Raw genomic sequence first — 25,266 nt, forward strand, 5'->3', positions numbered from 1 at the left:
TAGATGACATAAGATTATTGTTTTAGCTATCATAAGAGTACTGTGGATGTATTTTTTAAATGCTGATACTTCGCTGATACCTACTGAAGTTTTGAAACAACACATTGTCAGGAATTTTCTTATGATAATCCCTACATGAACAAAATCAATCATACATTGATAATTGTTGATCTAGTTGGTGGAGTTATGAGGTCTGTGTATAGTTTTTTCTAATTTGTATGTAATCAATTTTTTTTTAAATGTTTTATTTTATATTGAAGTGTAGCTGCTTAACAATGTTATGATAGTTTCAGGTGAGTAGCAGAGTGACTTAGCCATACATGTAGTGTATCCATTCTCCCTCAAATTCCCCTGCTATCCAGGCTGCCACATAACATTGATCTGTGTTCTCTGTGCTATACAGTAGGTCCTTTGGTTATCTGTTTTAAATATAGCAGTGTGTGCATGTTGATCTCAGATTCTCTGTACTTTAAGTGTTATAAAGGCTTGCGACTTGCCATGTACTGCGTGTCTCATGTGTCCTTCTCTCTAGTTAAAATGTTTGGCTCTGAGAGCTCTTCAGCTTGCTGTGTTTGTGTCTAGTATCACAGGTATATTGAAATTGCGATAAAGCAGTGCAGAAGCTCAGGAATTGATTGTAAAATCCATGGTCTCATCCTGCTGGGACGGATACGTGCAGAGGAGGAAGATTTGGCTGCAGTTCCTTTCTTAGCTTCAGATAATGAAGAAGAAGAAGATGAAAAAGGCAACAGTGGGAGGTGAGAGCTGTTTGTTTATGCCCACACTCTCACTTTCAAAAGCCAATATTTAATTAGAGTGTATCTCAGAATACATTAGGATTATTGTACTACAGTCTATATGTATTACATAGTCTGTATGTATTATATAGACTATATGTATTATATTATTGCTCATAGGACTATTTGGTAAATATTAGTTAAGTTTTCTGAAATTGTAATTTAATTTTAGGAAAAATTTACTATGGGAACACTGCATTTAGAAAAATTTGTTTAAAAGGAAAAATAAAAATGTTTAATTTTCTGCCTCACATATCGCTGTTAATATTTTGGTGTATATTCTTATAGTTTTCTTCTTTATTTGTCCCTAATTGTGTTTTCCTGTGGAGATAGTATGTGGTAGTATATATTTTAAAGCCTTTTTTGTTAAGTATTTTATTGTTAATATGTAAATTGAAAGTTTTCATTATAATAGAATGTACATAAGACTTACCATTTTAACCAGTTGTTAAGTGTATTGATAAGTGGCGTTAAATACATTTATATTATTTGGCAGCTGGGAGCAACAACCATTTTTAGAATATATGTATCCTTTGTCTTCTGTTGTATAGTTTTTTTAATTGACTCAGTCTATTTATGATTTATATTTATATTTACTGACTATGCCAAAGCCTTTGACTTTGTGGATCACAATAAACTGTGGGGAATTCTGAAAGAGATGGGAATACCAGACCACCTGACCTGCCTCTTGAGAAACCTGTATGCAGGTCAGGAAGCAACAGTTAGAACTGGACATGGAACAGCAGACTGGTTCCAAGTAGGAAAAGGAGTATGTCAAGGCTGTATATTGTCACCCTGCTTATTTAACTTATATGCAGAGTACATCATGAGAAACACTGGGCTGGATGAAGCCCAAGCTGGAATCAAGATTGCTGGGAGAAATATCACTAACCTCAGATATGCAGATAACACCAACTTTATGGCAGAAAGGAAAGAACTAAAGAGCCTCTTGGTGAAAGTGAAAGAGGAGACTGAAAAAGTTGGTTTAAAGCTCAACATTCAGAAAACTAAGATCATGGCATCTGGTTCCATCACTTTATGGCAAATAGATGGGAAAACAGTGGAAACAGTGTCAGACTTTATTTTGGGGGTCTCCAAAATCACTGCAGATGGTGATTGCAGCCATGAAATTAAAAGACGCTTACTCCTTGGAAGGAAAGTTATGACCAACCTAGACAGCATATTTAAAAGCAGAGACATTACTTTGTCAACAAAGGTCTGTCTGGTCAAGGCTATGGTTTTTCCAGTGGTCATGTATGGATATGACAGTTGGACTATAAAGAAAGCTGAGCACCGAAGAATTGATGCTTTTGAACTGTGGTGTTGGAGAAGACTCTTGAGAGTCCCTTGGACTGCAAGGAGATCCAGCCAGTTCATCCTAAAGGAGATCAGTCCTGGGTGTTCATTGGAAGGACTGATGCTGAAGCTGAAACTCCAGTACTTTGGCCACCTGATGCAAAGAGCTGACTCATTTGAAAAGACCCTGATGCAGGGAGGGATTGGGGGCAGGAGGAGAAGGGTACGACAGAGGATGAGATGGCTGGATGGCATTACCGACTTGATGGACATGGGTTTGGGTAGGCTCTGGGAGTTGGTGATGGACAGGGAGGCCTGGTGTGCTGCAGTTCATGGGGTCGCAAAGAGTCGGACACGACTGAGTGACTGAACTAAGCTCAACTGAACTGAATTATGATGTACAACAAATTGGAAGTAACAATATTCATGTTTCTTAAGTTTTAACAGTATAGTTAACACTGACATACAACAAATTGGAAGTAACAGTATCCATTTTTAAGTTTTTTTTAACAGTGTAGTTAACACCTAACTCATGGACATCACTTGCTGGTTTTGCTGTTATGCTTATTTTTTTTATTATTTTTTTCAATTTTGTTTTCATTTTATTTTGAAGAATTTGTGGGCTTTGTTGCTCAAACTTTTAACCTGTTGAGGGCAGGTCAGAAGATAGAATGAGTGAGGTGGCAGGAGCCAGCTGCCTGTGCTTCAGGAACCCTGGGTTTTGGGGCAGGCCTCCCCTGGTAGAATGGAGGTTGGGACTTCCAGCACAGCTGACCAGCGCAGTGGACAGAGGGTGTAGAGGAAGAAAATTGCACTTTGCCTTGGGACATGTGCTTGTGTTAGAGCACGTTGAGGGTCATATGACTTTATCCATTTTATTATTTCTTTTGGGAAAAAATATGACCGAACAGAGGTCTGGATTTAGGGACATGGCCAGAGTGCCAGTCCTGGTGGTGAGTCTTAGAGCCATTTAACCAGCATTCTTTCCAGTTACATCTATAGAAGCTATGTTAAGGTGATGGGTGGTAATTGCTGTAAAAGCTGTCACGGTCAGCTTGATATGAGAAAATTATACAGTGTCTCCAAGTTCCTAGTGTCTCATAGGAAGCCCCTTCATGGATCATAATCTTGTCCTAGCTAAGGGGTGTACATCCATCACTCAGTGAAGCTAAGAGCCATGCCATGCAGGACCTTTCAAGACAAACGGGCCATAGCAGAGAATTCTGACAAAACATGGTCCACTGGAGGAAGGAATGGAAAACCTTTCCAGTATTCTTGCTTTGAGAACTGCATGAACAGGATGAAAGGCAAAAAGATAAGACAACATAAGATGAGCCCCCCAGGTCAGAAGGTGTCCACTGTGTTGCTGGGGAAGAGCAGAGAAACAGCTCCAGGAAGAATGAAGAGACTGGGCCAAAGCAGAAACGACTTTCAGTTGTGGATGTGTCTGGTGGTGAAAGTAAAGTCCAATGTTGTAAAGAACAATATTGCATGGGAACCTGGAATGTTAGGTCCATGAATCATGGTCAGTTAGATGTGGTCAGGCAGGAGATGGCAAGAGTAAGCATCGCCATCTTAGGAATCTGTAAAATAAAATGAATGGGGATGGGCAAATTCAATTCAGGTAACCATTATACATACTAATGTGGGCAAGAATCCCTTAGAATTGGAGTAGCCCTCGTGGTAAATAAGAGTCTGAAATGCAGTACTTGCGTGCAATCTCTAAATCAACAAAATGATTTTGGTTCGTTTCCAGGGCAAAACCATTCAGTATCACAGTAATCCAAGTCTGTGCTCCAACCACTGATGCCGAAGTTGACTGGTTCTATGAAGACCTAAAATGCTTTCTAGAACTAACACCAAAAAATATAATCATAAAGGATTGGAATGCAAAATTAGGAAGTCAGGAAATACCTGGAGTAACAGGGCAAGTTTGCCCTTGGACTACAAAATGAATCAGGGCAAAAGCTAACAGTTTTGTCAAGAGAACACACTGGTCATAGCAAACATCCTCTTCAGCAACACAGGAGAGATTTCTGAAAGTGTTAGTCCCTCAGATGCGTCTGACTCTTTGCAACCCCATGGACTTTAGCTCACCAGGCTCTTCTGTCAATCAAATTCTCCAGGCAAGAATACTGGAATGGGTAGACATTCCCTTCTCCAGGGGTCTTTCCAACCCAGGCATGGAACCCCGATCTCCTGAATTGCAGGTGGGTTCCTCACCATCTGAGCCACCAGGGAAGTCCTACAAAACGAAGCAGAGCAAAAGCTAACAGTTTTGTCAAGAGAACAGACTGGTCATAGCAAACACCGTCTTCCAATAACAAGAGACAACTCTACATATGGATATCACCCAGTGATCAATACTAAAATCAGATGGATTATATTCTTTACAGCCAAAGATGGAGAAGCTAAGTCCCGTTAGCAAGATACAAGAACTGGAGCTGATTGTGCCTCAGATCATGAGTTCCTTATTGCAGAATTCAGGCTTAAATTGAAGAAAGTAGGGAAAACCTAAATCAAATACCTTATGATTAGACAGTGGATGAATAGATTCAAGGGATTAGATCTGGTAGACAAAGTGCCTGAAGATCTATGGGCAAATGTTTGTTACATTGTATAGGAGGCAGTGACCAAAACCCATCCCAAAGAAAAAAATACTAGAAAGCAAAGTGGTTGTCTGAGAAGGTTTTACAAATAGCGGAGAATAGAAGTGAAAGGCAAGCAAGAAACGGAAGTATACCCAACTGAATGCAGTGTGCCAGGGAATAGCAAGGAGAGATAAGAAAGCCTTCTTAAGTGGACCCTGTAAAGAAATAGAGGAAAACAGTAGAATGGGAAAGACTAGAGATCTCTTCGAGAAAATTGCAGAACCAAGGGAACATTTCATACAGGGATGGGCATGATAAAGGACAGCAAGAGTGAAGACTTAACAGAAGCAGAAGAGATGAAGAAGAGGTGGAAGAAGGCACAACTATCCAGAAACGACCTTAGTGATCCAGATAACCCTGGTGGTGTGCTTACTTACTTGGAGCTGACCATCCTGGAGTATGAAGTCAAGTGGACCTTAGGAAGCATGACTATGAACAAAACTAGTGGAAGTGATGAAATTCCATCTGAGCTATTTTAAACCCTAAAAAATGATGCTATGAAAGTGCCCACTCAATATGCCCACAAATTTGGAGAACTCAGAATTGGCATCAGTACTGGAAAAGGTCAGTTTTCATTCGAATCCCAAAGAAGGGCAGCACCAAAGAATGTTCAGAATACCATAAAGTTGCATTTCACATGCTAGCAAGGTAGTGGTCAAAAGCCTTCAAGCTAAGTAAGCATCAGCAGTATGCGAACCAAGAACTTTCAGATGTACAAGCTGGGTTTAGAAAAGGCAGAGGACCCAGAGATCAAATTGCCAACATTCATTGGGTTATAGAGAAAGCAAGGAAATTTTAGACAAACGTTTACTTCTATTTCATTGACTATGCTAAAGCCTTTGACTATGTGGATACACAACAAACTGGAAAATTCTTAAAGAGATGGGGATATCAGACTATCTTACCTGTCTTCTGAGAAGCACATATGCAGGTTAAGAAGCAGCAGGTAGAACCAGACAGGGAACAGCAGACTGGTTCAGAATTGGAAAAGGAGTATGACAAGGCTATATATTGTCACCCTTCTTATTTAACTTATATGCAGAGTACATCATGCAAAATACCGGGCTGGATGAATCACAAGTTAGAATCACGATTACTGGGACAAATGCTAGCAATTTCAGCTATGCAGATGATGCCACTCTAATGCCAGAAAGCTGCTAAGTCACTTCAGTCGTGTCCAGCTCTGTGCGACTCCATAGACGGCAGCCCACCAGGCTCCCCCATCTGGGATTCTCCAGGGAGTGGAGTGGGTTGCCATTGCCTTCTCCGGCCAGAAAGCTAAGAGAAACTAAAAAGCCTCTTAATGAGGGTGGAAAAGGAGAGTGAAAAACCTAGCTTTAAGCTCAGCTTTCAAAAAACAAAGATCATGACATTAAGTTCCATCACTTCATAGCAAATGGAAAGGAAAAAGTGGAAACAGTGATAGATTTTATTTTCTTGGTCTCCAAAATCACTGCTGATGGTGACTGAAGTCATGAATTTAAAAGATAGAAGCAATAAACCTGGACAGCATATTAAAAAGCAGATACACCGCTTTGCTGACAAAAGTCCATCTAGTCAAAGTGATGGTTTTTCCGGTAGTCATGTACAGATGTGCAAGTTGCTCCATAAAGAAGGTTGAGTGCATAAGAATTGATGCTTTCCAACTGTGGTGCTGGAGAAGACTCTTGCGAGTCCCTTGAGTACAAGATTAAAGCAGTCAATCCTAAAGGAAATCAACCTTGAGTATTAATTGGAAGGATTGATGCTGAAACTGAAGCTGCAGTACTTTGACTACCTGATTTGAAGAGCTGACTAATTTGAAAAGACCCTGATTCTGAGAGAGATTGAGGGTAGGATGAAAAGGGGATGATAGAAGATGAGATAGTTGGATGGCATTCCTGATTCAATGGATATGAGTTTGAGTAAGCTCTGGGAGATAGTAAAGGACAGGGAAGACTTTGCAGTCTATGAGATTGCAGAGAGTCAGATAGGACTTACCGACTAAACAACAATAACAACTCCTAGAAAGATTTCCACCAGGATGAATAGCTAAAGTTGAATTCTCGTACTGAAAGGTAGTATGCTGGTTTGTAGACATTTTGAACCTCTGCACTACTGACTTCAGTGTACACGTCAGATTTTGTTTAGTTACAGCAGCATTTTAAGAGTTTTGATGGTAACCAGTAAGCTGTTTGCTTTAGGTGGTTTCCTTTTTATTTAAAACATGGTTATGTGATTAACCTCTGTTTCTGTTTTATTTTTTTTTTTTTTACTTTGATTAGCCTTATTAGAAAGAAGGCAGCAGGTCTGGAATCAGCAGCTACAATAAGAACCAAAGTGTTTGTGTGGGGCCTGAACGACAAGGACCAGCTGGGAGGTCTGAAGGGTTCCAAGGTGTGTGCCCAACACCCCGTGCGCTCGCCACCCTGCACTGCTCGGGCCCACACAGGCCCAGAGTTAGCCAGGCCTCTTAAAGTTTTTATAATGATTTTCCCTTTTATGTGCTTTTTTTTTTTTTAATTTATTCATTTTTAATTGAAGGGTTTAATATTGCTTTACAATATTGGTTTGATTTCTGCCATCATACCTTTTATATGTTGTTTTTAAAATGGACTTTTCATAAGTAATTCTTGATATGAACTCATAGACATCATTTTAGGTTCTAAGATGCCTCTCTTCTTGGAAAACAATGCATGTTAGGTATAGTTGCATTATTGCTGTTTTATAAACTAGAAGATACACTTCCAAAAACATTTGACAAGCATAGAGGTGAAAATTGTAAACTATAATTATATTTTAAAGAGTAGGAACAACAAGGTATGCATTTGAACTCGAGTTGAATTCACCTGTGGCTCTGAACTAAGGCACCACAGAATAGATTCCTCCCAGGCTTAGTGTCTGGAAACAGTTTCTTTTTGACTGAGCATCTCTACTACTTTGGATTTCTCAGGTTGTGCTATTGGTCAGGAACCTGCCAATGCAGGAGACCCAAGAGATGCGGGTTCAGTCCCTGGGTCGGGAAGATCCCCTGGAGGGAGGCATAGCAGCACACTCCAGTATTCTTGCCTGGAGCATCCCATGGACAGAGGAACTTGGCAGCTTCAGTCCATAAGGTCACAGAGAATTGAACATGACTGAAGCGACTTAGCACACATACTACTTAGCATTTCATGAGACCTCACTCCTTGTAAGATCCCTGTTATTTACATTGTTGAGACACTGAAACGGAAAGTTAGAGCTCATTTGTCTTAAGCCGTGGTTCTAGTGTGATGAAGAGTCCTATATAATTTAGCAGCCTTGGGCTCCTTGTGATTTTGAGGCCGCTGCCCTGCATTTGGAGACGTGTGGGGCCTAGGAGCTCTGGGAGCTTCTGTTATTACTGTGGGCTGTCTAGTGGGTCCTGTGTGCACACGGACATTGTGGCAGTTTGCACACGAAAGGTAGATTGGTGCTTCATCGTTGTGATGGAGAACGTCCTTCTTCCATGGTAGCATTGACTGTTTGGTACTTTATGACATATGAGCATCAGGCTTTTTAGACAGGGGCTTTAGTAATTTTAAAATTAAATCACATTCATCTCTCACGGGAAATTTAAGTATATATTAATAGTTTCTTAGAGAAGTCAGAATTAATAAGAATGATGAGAACATGACCTGAAATAAAATATAGTTTACCAAATATTTGTTTATATCTTTACAGTATGTGTATTTTATTTTTCACCTTTTATTATGGAGATGTTCAGATGTACCTACCTGGTAGACAGAATAGAGACTTGGTCCTTTTGTCACTGCACCAGCTTCAGCAGTTGTGGATGGTCACATTTTTGTTTTTATTTTCTACACAGCCTCACCCCTACTTATTTTAAAGTAAATTAGAGTATATCATTTCATTCTTAAAATGCTTATGCATCTGTAATAGACAAGAGATTCTTTGGAGAGTGTAACCGTGTAAGTTCTTTGTACTATTTAATACGATTACTGTAATTTTAAAAGTGTAAATAAAATTTTCTTTTGCTTTTTAAAACAATTTTTAGATAAAAGTTCCATCATTCTCTGAGACCCTGTCTGCTTTGAATGTAGTACAGGTGGCTGGTGGTTCTAAAAGTTTGTTTGCAGGTATGATTATTCTAATAATATAAAAGTTTTAAATGATGTTGAAGCCTGAATATATAGTTGTTGTGTCACAAAAAGTGAGTCCCTTCCTCACTGCTGTTCCTTACAGTGACAGTGGAAGGAAAAGTGTATGCCTGCGGAGAAGCCACGAATGGCCGGCTGGGGCTGGGCATCTCCAGTGGGACTGTGCCCATCCCGCGACAGATCACAGCTCTCAGCAGTTACGTGGTCAAGAAGGTGGCTGTTCACTCAGGTACAGGCCAGAACTGACGCGTGTGCTCAGACAAGCCTGCTGCTCGTGCTCTGTAATTAACTGGGGCTTTAAACAGTTTCCCCTAGAGTGCCCTGCATTCCATCAAGTTCTACTCATTGTTAGAAGTAAAAATTGGGTAATGTAAAACTTCAGATGGTCTAGAGTTTAATTAATTATAATTTTGTTACACAGGACTTTTTGGAGGGTTATGTGGGGCATACCCCTCCAAAGCAGGGGGTTCTTAATTTTGAGCTGAGGTCTCAGCTTCATGAAAGATTGCAGTAATCATGTTCTGCGCTTAAATATGTGTTATTTTTTGGGAACAGAGCCTGTAAGTTTCATCAGATTTCAAGTGTCTGTAAATTCTAGCCATAAGAAAGAATCATTTTTTAAAAAGTCACACTACTTCAATTCAGGAAACATACAGAGCATTATTTTAAAGCACTGTGCTTGGCTTCTGAGGAATGAAACCGAATTAGATACAAACTGAGTTTGTGTTTATACAGTAGGGTTAGATTTAACCCCATATAACAGAAAATGTGAACAGTGGTGCCTTGAGCAAGATAGTGTTTTACCCTTCTCCTCTGTGAGAGTCTGGAGGTAAGGGGGAGGGACAGTGTTGCAGCTACAGCGCCCGTGAGGGGCACTGGGCTACTGTCCATTCCCATGGCAGCTGCAGGCGAGCACATAAGCATTTCCTCAAGCCTACTCTGCCCCTTCAGAGAGCCTTTCTGAAAGCCTCACTTATCAGTCGAATCTTTGTCACAATCCTGCCTGGGCGAGGGAGTGTGGGAAACATCGTTTTTAGGTGAGCACATTGCCTTGGATCATGTGGGCTCTGTTGGTAAGTGGGTTTTGGATCCTAGGAGCTGGTGACAGAGAGGAAACTCTTCAGTTCTGAGCTGGGATGGATGGAGTGAGAGAGTGGGCCATGGTGAGGAAAGGGTGTGAGCTGATTGTTTTGGGAAGAGTGAGCATAATGCCTTAATTGCAGTTGATGGAACTTTTGCTTTAGTAAATTTCATTGTTGAGGTGCATTTCACAAAAGCCTGAATACCACTACACTTGCTCATTTGTCTTAGTTTTACTTTTTCCATCTGAATTTTGATCTTTTATATATTTAATATAGCAACCCCATTAAACTTAATAATGCTAAAAATAACATTATTTTGCTGCTTCTTTGCAAGTAAAATCTTTCCTAGGGCTTAAACTTTGTAGAAATGTTCATTTATTTTATATAATTGTCATCCTTAAATGTCGATCCCATTTACTCATTTGACAGATACTCACACATACTGTGAGTGTGCCAAGCAAAAGAGGTAGTTATGCTGTTAACTTTTTTTAAACCAACTTTGGCAGTCTCTATCTATGTGAATGTTGCAGGTGGACGGCACGCTACTGCTTTAACTGTCGATGGCAAAGTGTTTTCCTGGGGTGAAGGTGATGATGGCAAACTTGGACACTTCAGTAGAATGTAAGAATATTTTCTTCATTTTTGCTAATAAGAAACTGTTAATAATAATGAATGCTTTTTGATAATTTTTGTAAAAAATTGAATAGGATGGGTTATTTATGCAAAAGAAACTTAAAAATACATTTAAAAAATATCTCTGAATGTGATTTGCCTCACATGTTCTAAGGTTTGATAGTTAAGCAAATCTACTGTTTTGATTAAATGTGGATCAGTGTAGATGTCTTTCCCCCTTCTTTATAAGAGGCTGGATGGATGATAGGGAATCTTATTTAATCTTGCTTTAGGAACTGTGATAAGCCACGGCTGATAGAGGCCCTGAAAACCAAGCGAATCCGGGACATTGCCTGTGGGAGCTCGCACAGTGCGGCGCTCACGTCCAGCGGTGAACTGTACACCTGGGGTCTTGGAGAGTATGGCCGCTTGGGACATGGGGATAACACAACACAGCTCAAGCCCAAAATGGTGATTATACATATTTTTGTTGCTCACAGAGAACCTCCCATCTGCTGATTTCCAGAGCAGATAAGCTCCGAGTCTAGGACAGTTCATAAAGATATGTGCAGTGTTGGCTTTCAGTCTGTGGGGAAAAATTCCCCTTGCTTTCTTGGTGCCTTGCTTGACTCTGTTTTCAAATTTGTAATTGAGTAGGTGAAAGTCCTTCTTGGTCACAGAGTAATCCAAGTGGCATGTGGAAGCAGAGATGCACAGACCCTGGCTCTGACTGATGAAGGTAAGTCCTGTCTGACTTCACGTTTTGGGGGAGGAATGTTGTGAGATGCTGGCCTGATGTCTATATTTTTAAACCTAGGTTTGGTATTTTCCTGGGGTGATGGTGACTTTGGAAAATTGGGCCGGGGAGGAAGTGAAGGCTGTAACATCCCCCAGAACATTGAGAGACTTAATGGACAAGGGGTGTGCCAGATCGAATGTGGAGCACAGTTCTCCTTGGCCCTCACCAAGTCGGGTGTAGTTTGGACATGGTATGTAAGTGCCTGTCACCCACCAGTGTGTTTGTTCAGGGGCTTGCAGGGAGGGGGACGCCTTTATTTTCTTGCTCATCCAGGAATATTTGTCCTTTTATTTATTTTGAGTTGGGATTAGTGACTATTATAAGAAGAAATTTCCAATTATAACTGGGTTGTTTAGAAAAGAACACTGGAGAAATTTTAGCCTAGCTTGTCTGTCTTATATAGATAAAGTGTAGAGGCTTTTTTCTCCTTTTTTTGCCATCCAAGGAGCCTAGTGATCACATGTGTGGAAAACAGATTTCTGATTTCTTTGATCCCTGATAAAGTTCATGTGTGTTTCTAGTGAAAGATTATTAAATCAGAAAGAGGTGGGTTATCCAGCTGACCATGGGCAGACAGTGTGATGGCCTTGGTCTTAGCCTCATGACTCAGAGGCAGCTTGGGGAAGAATCACGGAAGAGATCTTTTAAGAGCTCTTTGAGGTTGTGTGTCATGTTTTCAATCTCTGTATGAAATGTACGACAGTAACTTAAATACTGTAAAAGACACATTAACGATCTTGCTAGCAGAATTAATGAATTATTTTGAATTAATGGTATACTATTTTATAATTTCCAAGACCTTGGGCATTGTGTGTGTTGTCATTGAGCTGACCCTAGTGCTGTAGCAGTGAGTATTTTGCTGTGGGGTATTGCCAGACCATAATCATGTGTTAAAATGCTCACTGTTGATTCCTTGCAGGGGGAAGGGGGACTATTTCAGACTGGGCCATGGCTCGGATGTGCATGTGCGGAAACCGCAGGTAGTGGAAGGTCTGCGAGGGAAGAAGATTGTGCATGTGGCTGTTGGGGCCCTGCACTGCTTGGCGGTCACTGATGCAGGACAGGTAAGGGAGCTTGCGACAAGATCTTATGTTGATAGTTTAGCTTGTGACAAAATGAAGTGAGTCTTGGTACTTGGAAAATCAGAAGGGTGGGCTGTGTCCACTGTGTTCCTGTGTACATTTTCCTAACTGTCAGCATGGGTGAGGGCACCCAGGAAAGACTTGCTGACTAAGGCAGGTTATAAAGTAGTGAACTTTCCCACTGTAATGTCTGATAGGGAAATGTATGTATTTCATTTTAGAACTAAAGTTATCCTTGAGAAGAGTTGTTTGTTCTTCCACCATAAGAGGCTATCCCATGACAGGCTCATAGATAATACAATTTGAAATTCATTTATGACAACAAATTAGCATATTGTTCTTCAATCAGAATGAAATAAAAATGAATTATACTTTCTAATTCTGTAAAGCCAAAGTTCTTTGAATAGTGAACATATGTTTTGGATCATTTTCTCTTTGCAAAATTAAGGAAAAAATGTTACAATATTTAGTTGAAGAGGAGAACTTCCTGCTTCTAAGAACAATATATAGATGAATTCATTGGATTGATATTAAGTAAATGGAAGTGAAAGTTGCTCAGTCATGTCTGACTCTTTCTGACCCCATGGACTATACAGTTCATGGTATTCTCCAGGCCAGAATAACTGGAGCGGGTAGCCTTTCCCTTCTCCAGGGGATCTTCCCAACCCAGGGATTGAACCCAGGTCTCCTGCATTGCAGGCAGATTCTTTACCAGCTGAGCCACAAGGGAAGCCCAAAAATACTGGAGTGGGTAGCCTATCCCTTCTCCAGCGAGTCCCTTTGTGACCCAGTAATCGAACCAAGGTCTCCTGCATTGCAGGCGGATTCTTTACCAGCTGAGTCATCCGGGACGCACTTGGCAAGAATTTTGGAGTAAACTTAAAGAATGTTCTGAAATGTTGAAAAATTCTTTTTATCCTTTTAACAGGTATACGCTTGGGGTGACAATGACCATGGCCAGCAGGGCAATGGCACAACCACAGTTAATAGGAAGCCCACACTTGTGCAAGGCTTAGAAGGCCAGAAGATCACACGAGTAGCTTGCGGGTCTTCTCACAGTGTGGCATGGACAACCGTTGATGTGGCAACACCCTCTGTTCATGAGCCTGTCCTCTTCCAGACTGCAAGAGACCCTTTAGGTGCTTCCTATTTAGGTAACCGAGATACGTGTTTTATACGAGATCCTTCTGCATAGATAGAATGTCATAGATGGGATGTTTAATACTGCTACCAGATTAAAGTTTGTAGCACCGAGTTACCTGTGTTCTGAACCATAGCCCCAGAATCATCATGGTGCTTTGTGCTATGATTTATGCTGGAATGAAAGCTTGAGGAAGTCCAATGCTAGTTCTTGTGATTAGGACAGTTCTGGCAATGCTGTGCACATGTGCAGACAGAGGGACTTTAAAGTTTAGGCATTTGGTGTTTTCAACAGCTCTGTTCAGGTGTAATCAACATATTAAAACAGTTCAGCATATGTAGACTGATTTCATCAGCTCTGATGTGTGTGCACTTGTGAGAGCATCATCACGGTCAACACGGTGAACAAATGTGTATCCTGCCCTTGAGTAGACCCATCCCCGCTTTCCACAGCCACTGACTTCATTTCTGTCACGTAGATCAACTTGCCATTTTAGAGTTTTGTATTAATGGAATCATATAGTATGTACTTTTTTCTTAACCTAACTTTTTTCACTCACCATAATTATTTTGAGATTCATCCATGTTGCATGTATCAGTATATTATTCTTTTTTAATTGTTGGCTAGCATTTTATTTATGGGTATACTGCAGTTGACACATCAGTTTGCCTGTTGATGGACTTTGGTTGTTGCTTCTTAATTTTGACTATACAAATAAACTTGCTCGGAACATTTGTGTGTAGTCTTTATATGGACACATGTGCTTACGTTTCTCAAGGTTAAGTACTTAGGAGAGGAATGATTGGCTCATATGGTAGATAGAAGTTTATCTTCTTAAGAACTGCAAACTGTTTTGCAAAGTGGTTATTCTATAGCTCCAGCGTCTCCATATTTTTGTTTGTATCTGATGTAGTCAGTTTTTAATTTTAGCCGTTCTTGTAGACGTGTAGTGTACTGTAATTTTGCTTTGCATTTCGCTAATGACTAATGATGTTGAGTGTCTTACTTACCACCCAAGTATGTTTTAAGTGTCTATTCATATCTTTTGCCTGTATGTAAGCCTAGGTTGTTTGTTTTCTTATTGCTGAGTTTTGAACAGTCTTTATGTATTCTGTGTACAAGTCTTTCATCAGATATTTAATTTGCACAGTGTGACTTGTCTGTTCATTCTCTCTTAGGTAAATTTTAAAGAGCAAAAGATTTTAATTTTGATGAAGTCTGGTTTATCCATTTTTATCTGTTACGAATCATAGTTTGGGTGTTGTTTTTAAATAACCTTTACCTAACTCAAGATCATAAAGATTCTTTTCCCATGTTTTCTTATAAAAGTTCTGTAGTTTCAGGTGTATGCTTGATCTTCAGTTAAAGTTCATACATGGTGTGAGGTATGGATTGAAATTTCTTTTTGGTATTTGGATATCCAGTTGTTTCAGTTGCATTTGTCAAAAACACAGTATCCTTTCTGTAAAGAATTTGTACTTGTGTCAAAAATCAGTTGTTTATGTATGTGTGGGTCTATTTCTGGATTCTCAGATGTGTTTTGTTGATTTGTTTTTGTATTTTGATGCAAATACTACATTGTCTTGATTATTGTACTTTATAAGAGACTGAATTCAGGCTTTGGTAATTCTTTAGCTTTGTTCTTTTACAAATATGTTTTGGGTATTCTAGACCTTTTGCATTTCCATGTAACTTTTAGAATCAGCTTGTGCATTTTTATAAAATAACCTACTTGGGATTTTGGTTACATTCACTATAGATCAGTTTGGTGTTTGCTTCACAGTATTGAATCTTTTCACTCATGAGTATACTATTTGTCTCCATTTGTTTACGTCTTTAATATTTCTCAGCAATATTTTATAGTTTCAGTGTACTGGTCTTGCATATCTTTTGTCATATTTATCCCTAATTATTTCATTTTGTTCATTCTGTTATAAATGGTATTTTAAAAATTTCTTTTGTTCCTTGGTCTTATCTAGAAATATTCAAGTTGCTCTTTATTAGTGTGTAGAAATGCATTTGTTGTTATTTAGGACATGTGAATTACTTCCAATTTGGGGCTGTTACAAGTAAAATCTGCGATTAGTATTCACATTCAGGTTTTTGAGTTCATCTTCCATACCTTGAATATACCCTACTTGGTTTTGAATACATACTCTACTTTTCATTTCTTTGATTTTCTCTTGTCTGTTTTCAGTTTTATTGGTTTCTGTTCTCATCTTTATGCTTGCTTTATGTTTATTTTCTATTCTTTTCTACTTTCTTGAGATGAGAGCTTAGATTACTGATTTGAGACCGTTTTTCTTATCTAGTGTAAACTTTTAGTACTATAAACTTCTGTCTTGGCACTGCTTTAGCTACATCTCTCAAATTTTCATATGTTGTATTTTCTTTTTCATTCAGTTCTATATATAAATGTATGTATAATTGAGGACATAAGTAATTTTATTTTTGTATAACCTTAAACTAGCCAATGGAGAAGGAAATGGCAACCCACTCCAGTCCTCTTGCCTGGAAAATCCCATGATCAGAGGAGCCTGGTAGGCTACAGTCTATGGGGTTGCAAAGAGTCGGACATGACTGAGCGACTTTACTTACTTACTTACTAAACTAGCCAAACTGCTTCATTCTTTTAATAGTATTTATCTTGTTTAATACCCATCTGCACTCATATAGGAAATAAGTGATAACTACTTAGTGATTCCAGCTTGAAGTTATAACCATACAACCAGATGTTTGGAATACAAGCCAATCTGTTTGTTGGGTAAACTTAAGAACACTTAGTGTCTCTTCTTTTGCAGAAACTCTCTCTCTCTCCTGCTGTACTTTGTTTGATCAAGAAGACTAAAGGCAAATGGCCAGAAAGCTAGCTTCCTTTAGTGAGACAGAAATGTTTTTCCAACTATAAAGTTTCAAATACCAAATTAGTTTTCCCAGTGTATAACAAATTCTAATTTGATGGGTTTTTTCTTACTACTTCACTTCAGTGACCTATAAATTTGTTTAAATAATAAGTAACACATCTGTTTTTTTACAGAATAAAAAATTAAATGATATGTTGAAGATACTACTAAAATATTTCACCTCTCAAATATGGTCTCTGTGTTGAAAATCTATGGAATTTTTTCAGTTAACTTTCAAATCTTGCCACAATCTGTTTTTTAAAAAATATCATTTTTGAAGTAATTTGAATCAGTTCAGTTCAGTTCAGTCACTCAGTCGTGTCTGATTCTTTGTGACCCCATGAACTGCAGCACACCAGGCCTCCCTGTCCATCACCAACTCCCGGAGCCTACCCAAACCCATGTCCATTGAGTTGGTGATTCAGCCATCTTATCCTCTGTCATCTACTTCTCCTCCTGCCCTTGATCTTTCCCAGCATCAGGGTCTTTTCCAATGAGTCAGCTCTTCGCATCAGGTGGCCAAAGTATTGGAGTTTAAGCTTCAACATCAGTCCTTCCAATGAACACCCAGGACTGATTTCCTTTAGGATGGACTGGTTGGATCTCCTTGCAGTCCAAGGGACTCCCGAGAGTCTTCTCCAACACCACAGTTCAAAAGCATCAATTCTTTGGTGCTCAGCTTTCTTTATAGTCCAACTCTCACATCCATACATGACCACTGGAAAAACCATAGCCTTGACCAGACAGACCTTTGTTGGTAAAGTAATGTCTGCTTTTAAATACGCTGTCTAGGTTGGTCATAACTTTCCTTCCAAGGAGTAAGCGTCTTTTAATTTCATGACTGCAGTCACCATCTGCAGTGATTTGGGAGCCCCCCAAAATAAAGTCTGACACTGTTTCCCCATCTATTTACCATGAAGTGATGGGACCGGATACCATGATCTTAGTTTTCTGAATGTTGAGCTTTAAGCCAACATTTTCACTCTCCTCTTTCACTTTCATCAAGAGGATCTTTAGCTCTTCTTCACTTTCTGCCGTAAAGGTAGAGTTATCTGCATATCTGAGGTTATTGATATTTCTCCCGGCAATCTTGATTCCAGCTTGGGCTTCATCCAGCCCAGTGTTTCTCATGATGTACTCTGCATATAAGTTAAATAAGCAGGGTGACAATATACAGCCTTGACATACTCCTTTTCCTATTTGGAACCAGTCTGTTGTTCCATGTCCAGTTCTAACTGTTGCTTCCAGACCTACATACAGATATCTCAGGAAGCAGATCAGGTGGTCTGGTATTCCCATCTCTTTCAGAATTTTCCACAGTTTACTGTGATCCACACAGTCAAAGGCTTTGGCATAAAGCAACTGCTACTACTAAGTTGCTTTAGTTGTGTCCAATTCTGTGCGACCCCATAGACGGCAGCCCACCAGGCTCCACCTGGTTCTCCAGGCAAGAACACTGGAGTGGGTTGCCATTTCCTTCTCCAATGAAGGAAAGTGAAAAGTGAAAGTGAAGTTGCTCAGTCGTGTCTGACTCTTCACGACCCAGTGGACTGCAGCCTACCAGGCTCCTCTGATCATGGGATTTTCCAGTCAAGAGTACTGGAGTGGGTTGCCATTGCCTTCTCTGACCAATAAATCAGAAATAGATGTTTTTCTGGAACTCTCTTGCTTTTTCGATGATCCAGCAGATGTTGGCAATTTGATCTCTGATTCCTCTGCCTTTTCTAAAACCAGCTGGAACATCTGGAAGTTCATGGTTCACGTATTGCTGAAGCCTGGCTTGGAGAATTTTGAGCATTACTTTACTGGCATGTTAGATGAGTGTAATTGTGTGGTAGTGTGAGCATTCTTTGGCATTGCCTTTCTTTGGGTTGGAATGAAAACTGACCTTTTCCAATCCTGTGGCCACTGCTGAGTTTTCCAAATTTGCTGGCATATTGAGTGCAGCACTTTCACAGCATCATCTTTTAGGATTTGAAATAGCTCAACTGGGATTCCATCACCTCCACTAGCTTTGTTTGTAGTGATGCTTCCTAAGGCCTACCTGACTTCACAACCCAGGATGTCTGGATCTGAGTGATCACACCATCTTGATTATCTGGGTCATGAAGATCTTTTTTGTATAGTTCTTATGTGTATTTTTGCCACCTCTTCTTAATATCTTCTGCTTCTTTCAGGTCCATACCTTTATTGAGCCCATCTTTGCATGAAATGTTCCCTTGGTGTCTCCAGTTTTCTTGACGCGATCTCTAGTCTTTCCCATTGTATTGTTTTCCTTTATTTCTTTGTATTGATCACTGAGGAAGGCTTTCTTATCTCTCCTTGTTATCCTTTGAAAGTCTGCATTCAAATGGGTATTTCTTTCCTTTTCTCTTTTGCTTTTCACTTCTCTTCTTTTCACAGCTATTTGTAAGGCCTTCTCAGACAGTCATTTTGCTTTTTTGCATTTCTTTTTCTTGGGGTTGTCTTGATCCCTGTCTCCTGTACAGTGTCACAAACCTCCATCCATAGTTCATCAGGCACTCTATCAGATCTAGTCTTTTAAATCTATTTCTCACTTCTATTGTATTATCATCAGGGATTTGATTTAGGTCATACCTGAATGGTTTAGTGGTTTTCCTCACTTTCTTCAGTTTAAGTCTGAATTTGGCAATAAGGAGTTCATGATCTGAGCCACAGTCAGCTCCCGGTCTTGATTTGGCTGACTGTATAGAGCTTCTCCATCTTTGGCTGCAATGGATATAATCAATCTGATTTCGGCATTGGCCATCTGGTGATGTCCATGTGTAGAGTCTTCTCTTGTGTTGTTGGAAGAGGGTGTTTGCTATGACCAGTGCGTTCTCTTGGCACAACTGTCATTAGCCTTTGCCCTGCTTCATTCTGTCCTCCAAGGCCAAATTTGCCTGTTACTCCAGGTGTTTCTTGACTTCCTATTTTTGCATTCCAGTCCCCTATAATGAAAAGTACATCTTTTTTGGGTGTTAGTTCTAAAAGGTCTTGTAGGTCTTCATAGAACCATTCAACTTCAGCTTCTTCAGTAATTTGAATAGCTGCTGTGTAAATCAAAAATTGATTCACAAGCCCCTGGTACCATAATCATCCATTTTATCAAGTCTCCTAAGTATGTTCTGTATCAGTTTTCTTGATCATAAGTTGAATATGAAAATATTTTTAATATAAAAGTGTTTTTAGTTATATAGTTTCCCATGAAGACACTAGTCACTTAATGTTTATATTACCCATTTCCATTGGTTGGCAGGAGGCTCTTCCACTGAGGACTCCCAGGTTTTCCACTCCACCATTTTTCTCACAGACTTAATTCATTTTCAGCCTAAAAAACCACCTCTTCTATTTGACCATCCTGAAGTTGCTCTTCTAATTTTATAACCTCTTGTTCCGTTTTAACTGTACCTAGCTTCTCATTTGTAGTCTGTACTATATACCTTCTATATGGTGCATTTTTAGGGAGTCATCCAAGAACATCTAAGAATCTTTATATACAATATTCTAGCTTCTCATGTGGACTCTTAAATATAAGCCAGTCCCACAAGGCCAGTGGTCTTCTGTGGTCAGCCCACCATGACAGCCCAGTTTTATATATTTTTCAGCTTTATTTTTGACATATGGATTATTCTTTTTGTACCTTTTTGTGTTCTAGTTGCTTTAAAAAAAAAATGTTAAATTCTGCAGAGTCATCTGTTTACAAAGTTGGGTTAGTATATCTGCCACTCGGGGGAGATTTTCTCCAGTGGCAAACTGAGGCAGCTCTTTAATTGCTTGCCATCGAATCGATACGTCTTCATCTTCACAGAGGTCTAACTGTGCATTGATAGCAGAATCAGCCAATTCTGGAAAATGCTTAAAGAATTTCTGAATAAACTGAGCTGCTAATTTTTTTTCCTTGGTACCACCTTTGACACCATCCAGTATCACTTGATAAGCATCTTTATGTTGGCCCACTTGCTCCGTGGCATCGGCTAAGATGCCGTAGTTGCGGTAAAGCTCCTCCACGGTCGGCATAGTGAACGACAAGCCCGCGGCCCGCTTCTGCTGTCCTCGTCGTCAAAAAAAAAAAAAAAGCCAGTTAAGAACTTTCACCTCCCTGTTCGTGATAGAGACTGGTCTGTAGTTTTCTGTTAATGTCTCTGTCTGTCTGGCCTCACAGAATGAAGTGGTGTTTCCTTCTCTTTAGTTTTCCTTTTTGGGTAAATTTGGTATTATTTCAATAGAATTCATCAATGAAGCAGTCTGGGCCTGGAGTTTCTTTTGTGTAGTGTTTTTAAACTACAAGTTTAGTTCCTTTAAGACTTAGGGTTAGCTGTTTCTTTTTCAGTAAAATTTGTGTCTTTGATGGAAATTTGACTTATTGGCATAAACTTGGTCTCAGTGTTTGCTTATTTTTGTTAGTCTTTGTAGACTCTATAGTGGTGTTATTACTCATTCCTTATATTGGTAATTGTATCTTCTCTTCCCAGTTTGTCTGTAGTTTCATCAGTTTTATTGAGTTTTTTCAAAGAACAAGCTTATGGTTTCCTTGGTTTTCCTTCATTGTTTTTCTGTTTTCTGTTTCACTGATCTTTAATCTTCATTCGTTTCTTCTAAGAAGCTTAGGTCATTGGCTGAGGGTCTTCCTACTTTTCTAGTGTAGACATTTACTCTCCTTGAGTAACTGACACTGACACCATTATGGCAGATTATCCTCTAATCCATTTGCTTTGAAAGTATTGCTTTGAAATCAAGTTTGACTGATAAGAATATGGGTACATGACAAACTATGGTATATTTTTTCCATTCTTTTTACTTTTAACCTACTAAAAAAACTTCCTAGTAGGCAACATATAGTTGGATTTTGCTTTTTTTTTTTTTTTTTGATTTTGCTTTTTAATTTTTTCTCTGGAACTCTCTAATTGGGGTGTTTACTTCACTCCCATTTAATGTGATTATGAATGTATTTGTTTTCAATCAGTATCCTGCTATTTGTTTTGTATTGTATTAGTCCTAGCTGTTTATTGTTTTTTTCTGCTCTTTTTCTGCCTTTCTTTGAATTAATCGTTCTTTTTGATGTTGTATTTTCTCCTTTGTTTTCTTTGAGCTCTAACTTTTTGTGTCATTTTAGTGGTTGTTTTAGAAATTATGCACCTTTAATGTATCATAGTCTGCCTTTAGCTGATTCCCTCATGGGTCAGTCGGTAAAGAATCTGCCTGCAATGCAGGAGACTCAGGTTTGATTCCTGGGTGGGAAAGATCCCCTGGAGAGGGAAATAGCAACCTACTCCCGTATTCTTGCCTGGAGAATCCCATGGACAGAGGAACCTGGCAGGCTACAGTCCATGGGGTCGCAAAGAGTTGGACTCAACTTAGCGACTAAACCCACCACCTTCAGGTGATGCTACACTGTCTCATGTATAGTGTATGAGTCATACGGTAATATATCTCCGTTTCTTCCCTCCCAGCCATAGTGCTGTTTCTGTTATGTGCTTCTTTGTATGTTGTAAATGTTGCAGTTTAAATTAATTTTTCTAAACATCAGGTTATCTATTTAAATGAGTTAAGTAATAAGAATATCTATATTTACTCACATAGTTACTCTTTCCAGTGTTCCTCATTTCTTTGTGGAGATCCATTTTCCATCTCGAATCATTTTTCTTCTGCTTGAAGGAATTCCTTTTTTATGTCTTGTCAGCTCAGATCTGCGATTCTTCCTTTCAGCTTCTTATGGCTAAACTACTAATTATTTTACTTCATGTTTGCAACATATTTTAGCTGACTGTACAATTTTATGTTGACATTGTTTTCATCGAGAATTTGCTGTCATTCTTATTTTTGTTCTTCTGTACATAGCATGTCTTTTATCTAAGACTGCTTTTAGGGTTTTCTTTTTATTTCTCTGGTTTTTATTTTCGTGGTTCAAGCACTTCTGGTTAATTGTGCTTCTTAGATCTTTGGGTTTTAAGTTTTCTTCCATTTTGTAAAATTGTCAGTCACTGTTCTTCAAAAAAATTTTTTCCCTGTACCTTTGGGAAGTCTAGTTCCATGTATATTAGGACTCCTCAAGTTGTTCCACAGATAAATGACATTGTTCATTTTTAAACTGTTTTTTCTGTGTTTCACATGAATAGTTTCTGTTGCTATTATCTTCACGTATACTCGTCTTTGCTTCATTTTCTTATGCTGTCAATGTTACCAAACTATTTAAATCTCAGACATCCTAGTTACTTCTCTAGAAATTTTATTTGAGTATTTTTTTTATCTTTCATGTCTCTGATTCTCTTTTGAACATATGGAATACAGATATATTAAGTATTTCAACTTAACTTTTCTGCTGATGGTAGTATCTGTGTCAATTCTGGTTTGTTTACATCAGTTGCTTTTTCTTCCTATTTCTGAGTTGAGTGGTGTTTTCCTGCCTTTCTTCCAACATGGTGACTGTTAGTTGGTTGCAATACATTGTGAGTTTTACCCTGAATGTTGCTGGAGATTTGTGTGTGTGTAATGAATCTTGAGCTTACATGCAGTTAAATTACTCTCAAAACAGTTTGATCCCTTTGGGTCTTTTTTTTGGATTTGTTGAGTGGATTCAGAGCTGATATTATTCAGGGACTAATAATTCCCTACCACTGCGTATTTTACTCAGTGCCTTGTGCATTATGAGGTCTTCTCTCTAGCTGATGGGAACAGGCAGTAGCTGGGACCTCTGAGTTCTCCTAGTCCTTTCATACAAGTTGTTTCTGTGTCTCTGGGTCAGGCCCATTTATGTAGGCATCTTATCTGGATGAGTGAGAATGCCTGCATATCTCCAGGGCACTCTCTGTGCAACTTTTCCCTCTCTCATCCTGTCCTGTGAACTTTGGCCACAGTGGACTCCCTGGCGCAGAGCCCGACCTCCTCTTCTCACAGAGACCACTGGGCTCCATCTGGTTCTGTCCCTGTGCTGAGGCCTGGGAACTCTCAGGGCAGTGAGCTGGAACTTGTGTCTAACACTGTATATGGTGAACGTACTAGCTTCTCACCATTGTTTTGGATTTTTGTTTTGTTTTACATTTCATCAATAAGTAAATATAGGTAGTTATCAGAGTATTTTCATGGCTTATATATGTATAACATAAATTGTTGTAAGTGCATTTTGCAAAAGCATTTACATATTTTTGTAGTTATAGTGAACCTTCGATGAAAATAACTTCTTTAGAGAAACAAAGATGTTTGTTTTTAAACTGCAAGATTATTAGTGAGACTAATATTTAATCTGTGAAATAGCAAAATGCAGATTGCAGTGTGCTTTGAAATGAAATGGAAAGGTCAAATTATAGAAATAGAGCAAACTCTGATCTTAAAAATTGAACCCAGTTTTATTTTACTTTTCCAGGTGTGCCTTCTGATGCTGATTCTTCTCCTGCCAGTAATAAAATCAATGGTGCAAATAATTCTAAACCAAACCGCCCTTCTCTTGCCAAGATTCTCCTATCATTAGATGGAAATCTGGCCAAACAACAGGCCTTATCTCATATACTTACAGCCTTGCAAATCATGTATGCCAGGTAGGCTTGTTTGCTAGCTTTTGAAATCCCACAATTAGGTAAACTTTAGGTTTTTTTCATTTTTTGATGGAGAATGTTAATGCTATGAGTTTTAGGTCATACACCCTTTGATAGTGAATGATGGTATCTTTATGCTTTTCTTTAATGGAGGTTGAAATATGAATTAGAAAATCAAGTTGAAGAACATTGTCATTTTTCTTTGTGGCCAATAAGCTTTAGACCTGTTTTGGGGGGAAGAATTAGTTGATGCTTATATATAGTAATATTTAGGACAGTTGTCATCTCCTTTACTCTTGATAAGGCAGAGATTCGATAGTGCTGTCTTTTCCTACATTTTGCTGCTATTTTCATGCAGACTAAATAAATGGCCCATCAGTCATTGTATTGTGGTTATGTACGTGATGAATAGAAATAAATACTTAGGGATATTAATTTAGACTAAAGGCCAGCTTAGTTGTTGAGAGGCCATTTAGTCTTCGCTGCCTTGTGTGAGGCACCTTTGGTATCTGGCTTGCAATAAACACAAAATCACTATAGGTGGTGACTGCAGCCATGAAGTTAGAAGATGATTGCTTCTTGGCAGGAAAGCTGTGGTAAACCTAGACAGTGTATTAAAAAACAAAGACATCACTTTGCCAACAAAGGTCCATATAGTCAAGGCTATAATCAAAGTCTTTCCAGTAGTTATGTACAGATGTGAGAGCTGGACCATAAAGAAGGCAGAGCACTGAAGAATTGATGCTTTCAAACTATGGTGCTGGAGAAGACTCTTGAGAACCCCTTGGAGAGCAAGGAGATCAAACCAGTTAATCTTAAAGGAGATAAGTTCTGAATAATCATTGGAAGGACTAATGCTGAAGCTCCAATACTTTGGCCACCTAATGTGAATAACTGGAAAAGACTCTGATGCTGGGAAAGCTTGAAGACAGAAGGAGAAGAGGGCAACAGAGGATGAGATGGTTGGATGGCATCACTGACTCAATGGACATGACCTTGGGCAAACTCCAGGAGACAGTGAGAGACAGGGAAGCCTGGCATGCCTGCAGTTCATGGGTCGCAAAGAGTTGGATGTGACTTGGTGACCTAACAAGACAACCCCAAGTTATCCTTAGACTCTTAACAACCAAGATGGTTTCTCAGAGAAATCCAGAGGCTTATTCTGGTCTGATTTTTATGTTGGCAGTTTTTCACCTGTTATCACTATGGTCGTTCAATTAATAAAATCAGGAGTAAATATTTTAGGCAACAGA

General features: G+C 39.1%; 1 protein-coding gene and 1 pseudogene across 6 annotated transcripts in view; one reads left to right on the top strand and one right to left on the bottom strand.

The window, feature by feature from the left end:
• HERC2 (HECT and RLD domain containing E3 ubiquitin protein ligase 2) overlaps positions 1 to 25,266 on the top strand; it is a 242,569-nt gene that overhangs the window by 160,317 nt on the left and 56,986 nt on the right. For all 6 annotated transcript variants that reach the window (XM_065932020.1, XM_065932015.1, XM_065932017.1 and 3 more), the window contains 11 exons: positions 583 to 758; positions 7,009 to 7,120; positions 8,760 to 8,841; positions 8,948 to 9,091; positions 10,475 to 10,565; positions 10,850 to 11,027; positions 11,214 to 11,295; positions 11,374 to 11,545; positions 12,275 to 12,419; positions 13,366 to 13,591; positions 23,845 to 24,016. In XM_065932020.1, coding sequence (XP_065788092.1) covers positions 583 to 758; positions 7,009 to 7,120; positions 8,760 to 8,841; positions 8,948 to 9,091; positions 10,475 to 10,565; positions 10,850 to 11,027; positions 11,214 to 11,295; positions 11,374 to 11,545; positions 12,275 to 12,419; positions 13,366 to 13,591; positions 23,845 to 24,016 — 1,580 coding nt within the window. The remainder of the gene's footprint in view (positions 1 to 582; positions 759 to 7,008; positions 7,121 to 8,759; positions 8,842 to 8,947; positions 9,092 to 10,474; positions 10,566 to 10,849; positions 11,028 to 11,213; positions 11,296 to 11,373; positions 11,546 to 12,274; positions 12,420 to 13,365; positions 13,592 to 23,844; positions 24,017 to 25,266) is intronic.
• Positions 19,712 to 20,062, bottom strand: LOC136163542 (NADH dehydrogenase [ubiquinone] 1 alpha subcomplex subunit 5 pseudogene; annotated as a pseudogene).

Source organism: Muntiacus reevesi, chromosome 3 (assembly GCF_963930625.1).
Source record: "Muntiacus reevesi chromosome 3, mMunRee1.1, whole genome shotgun sequence".
Lineage (NCBI taxonomy): Eukaryota > Metazoa > Chordata > Mammalia > Artiodactyla > Cervidae > Muntiacus > Muntiacus reevesi.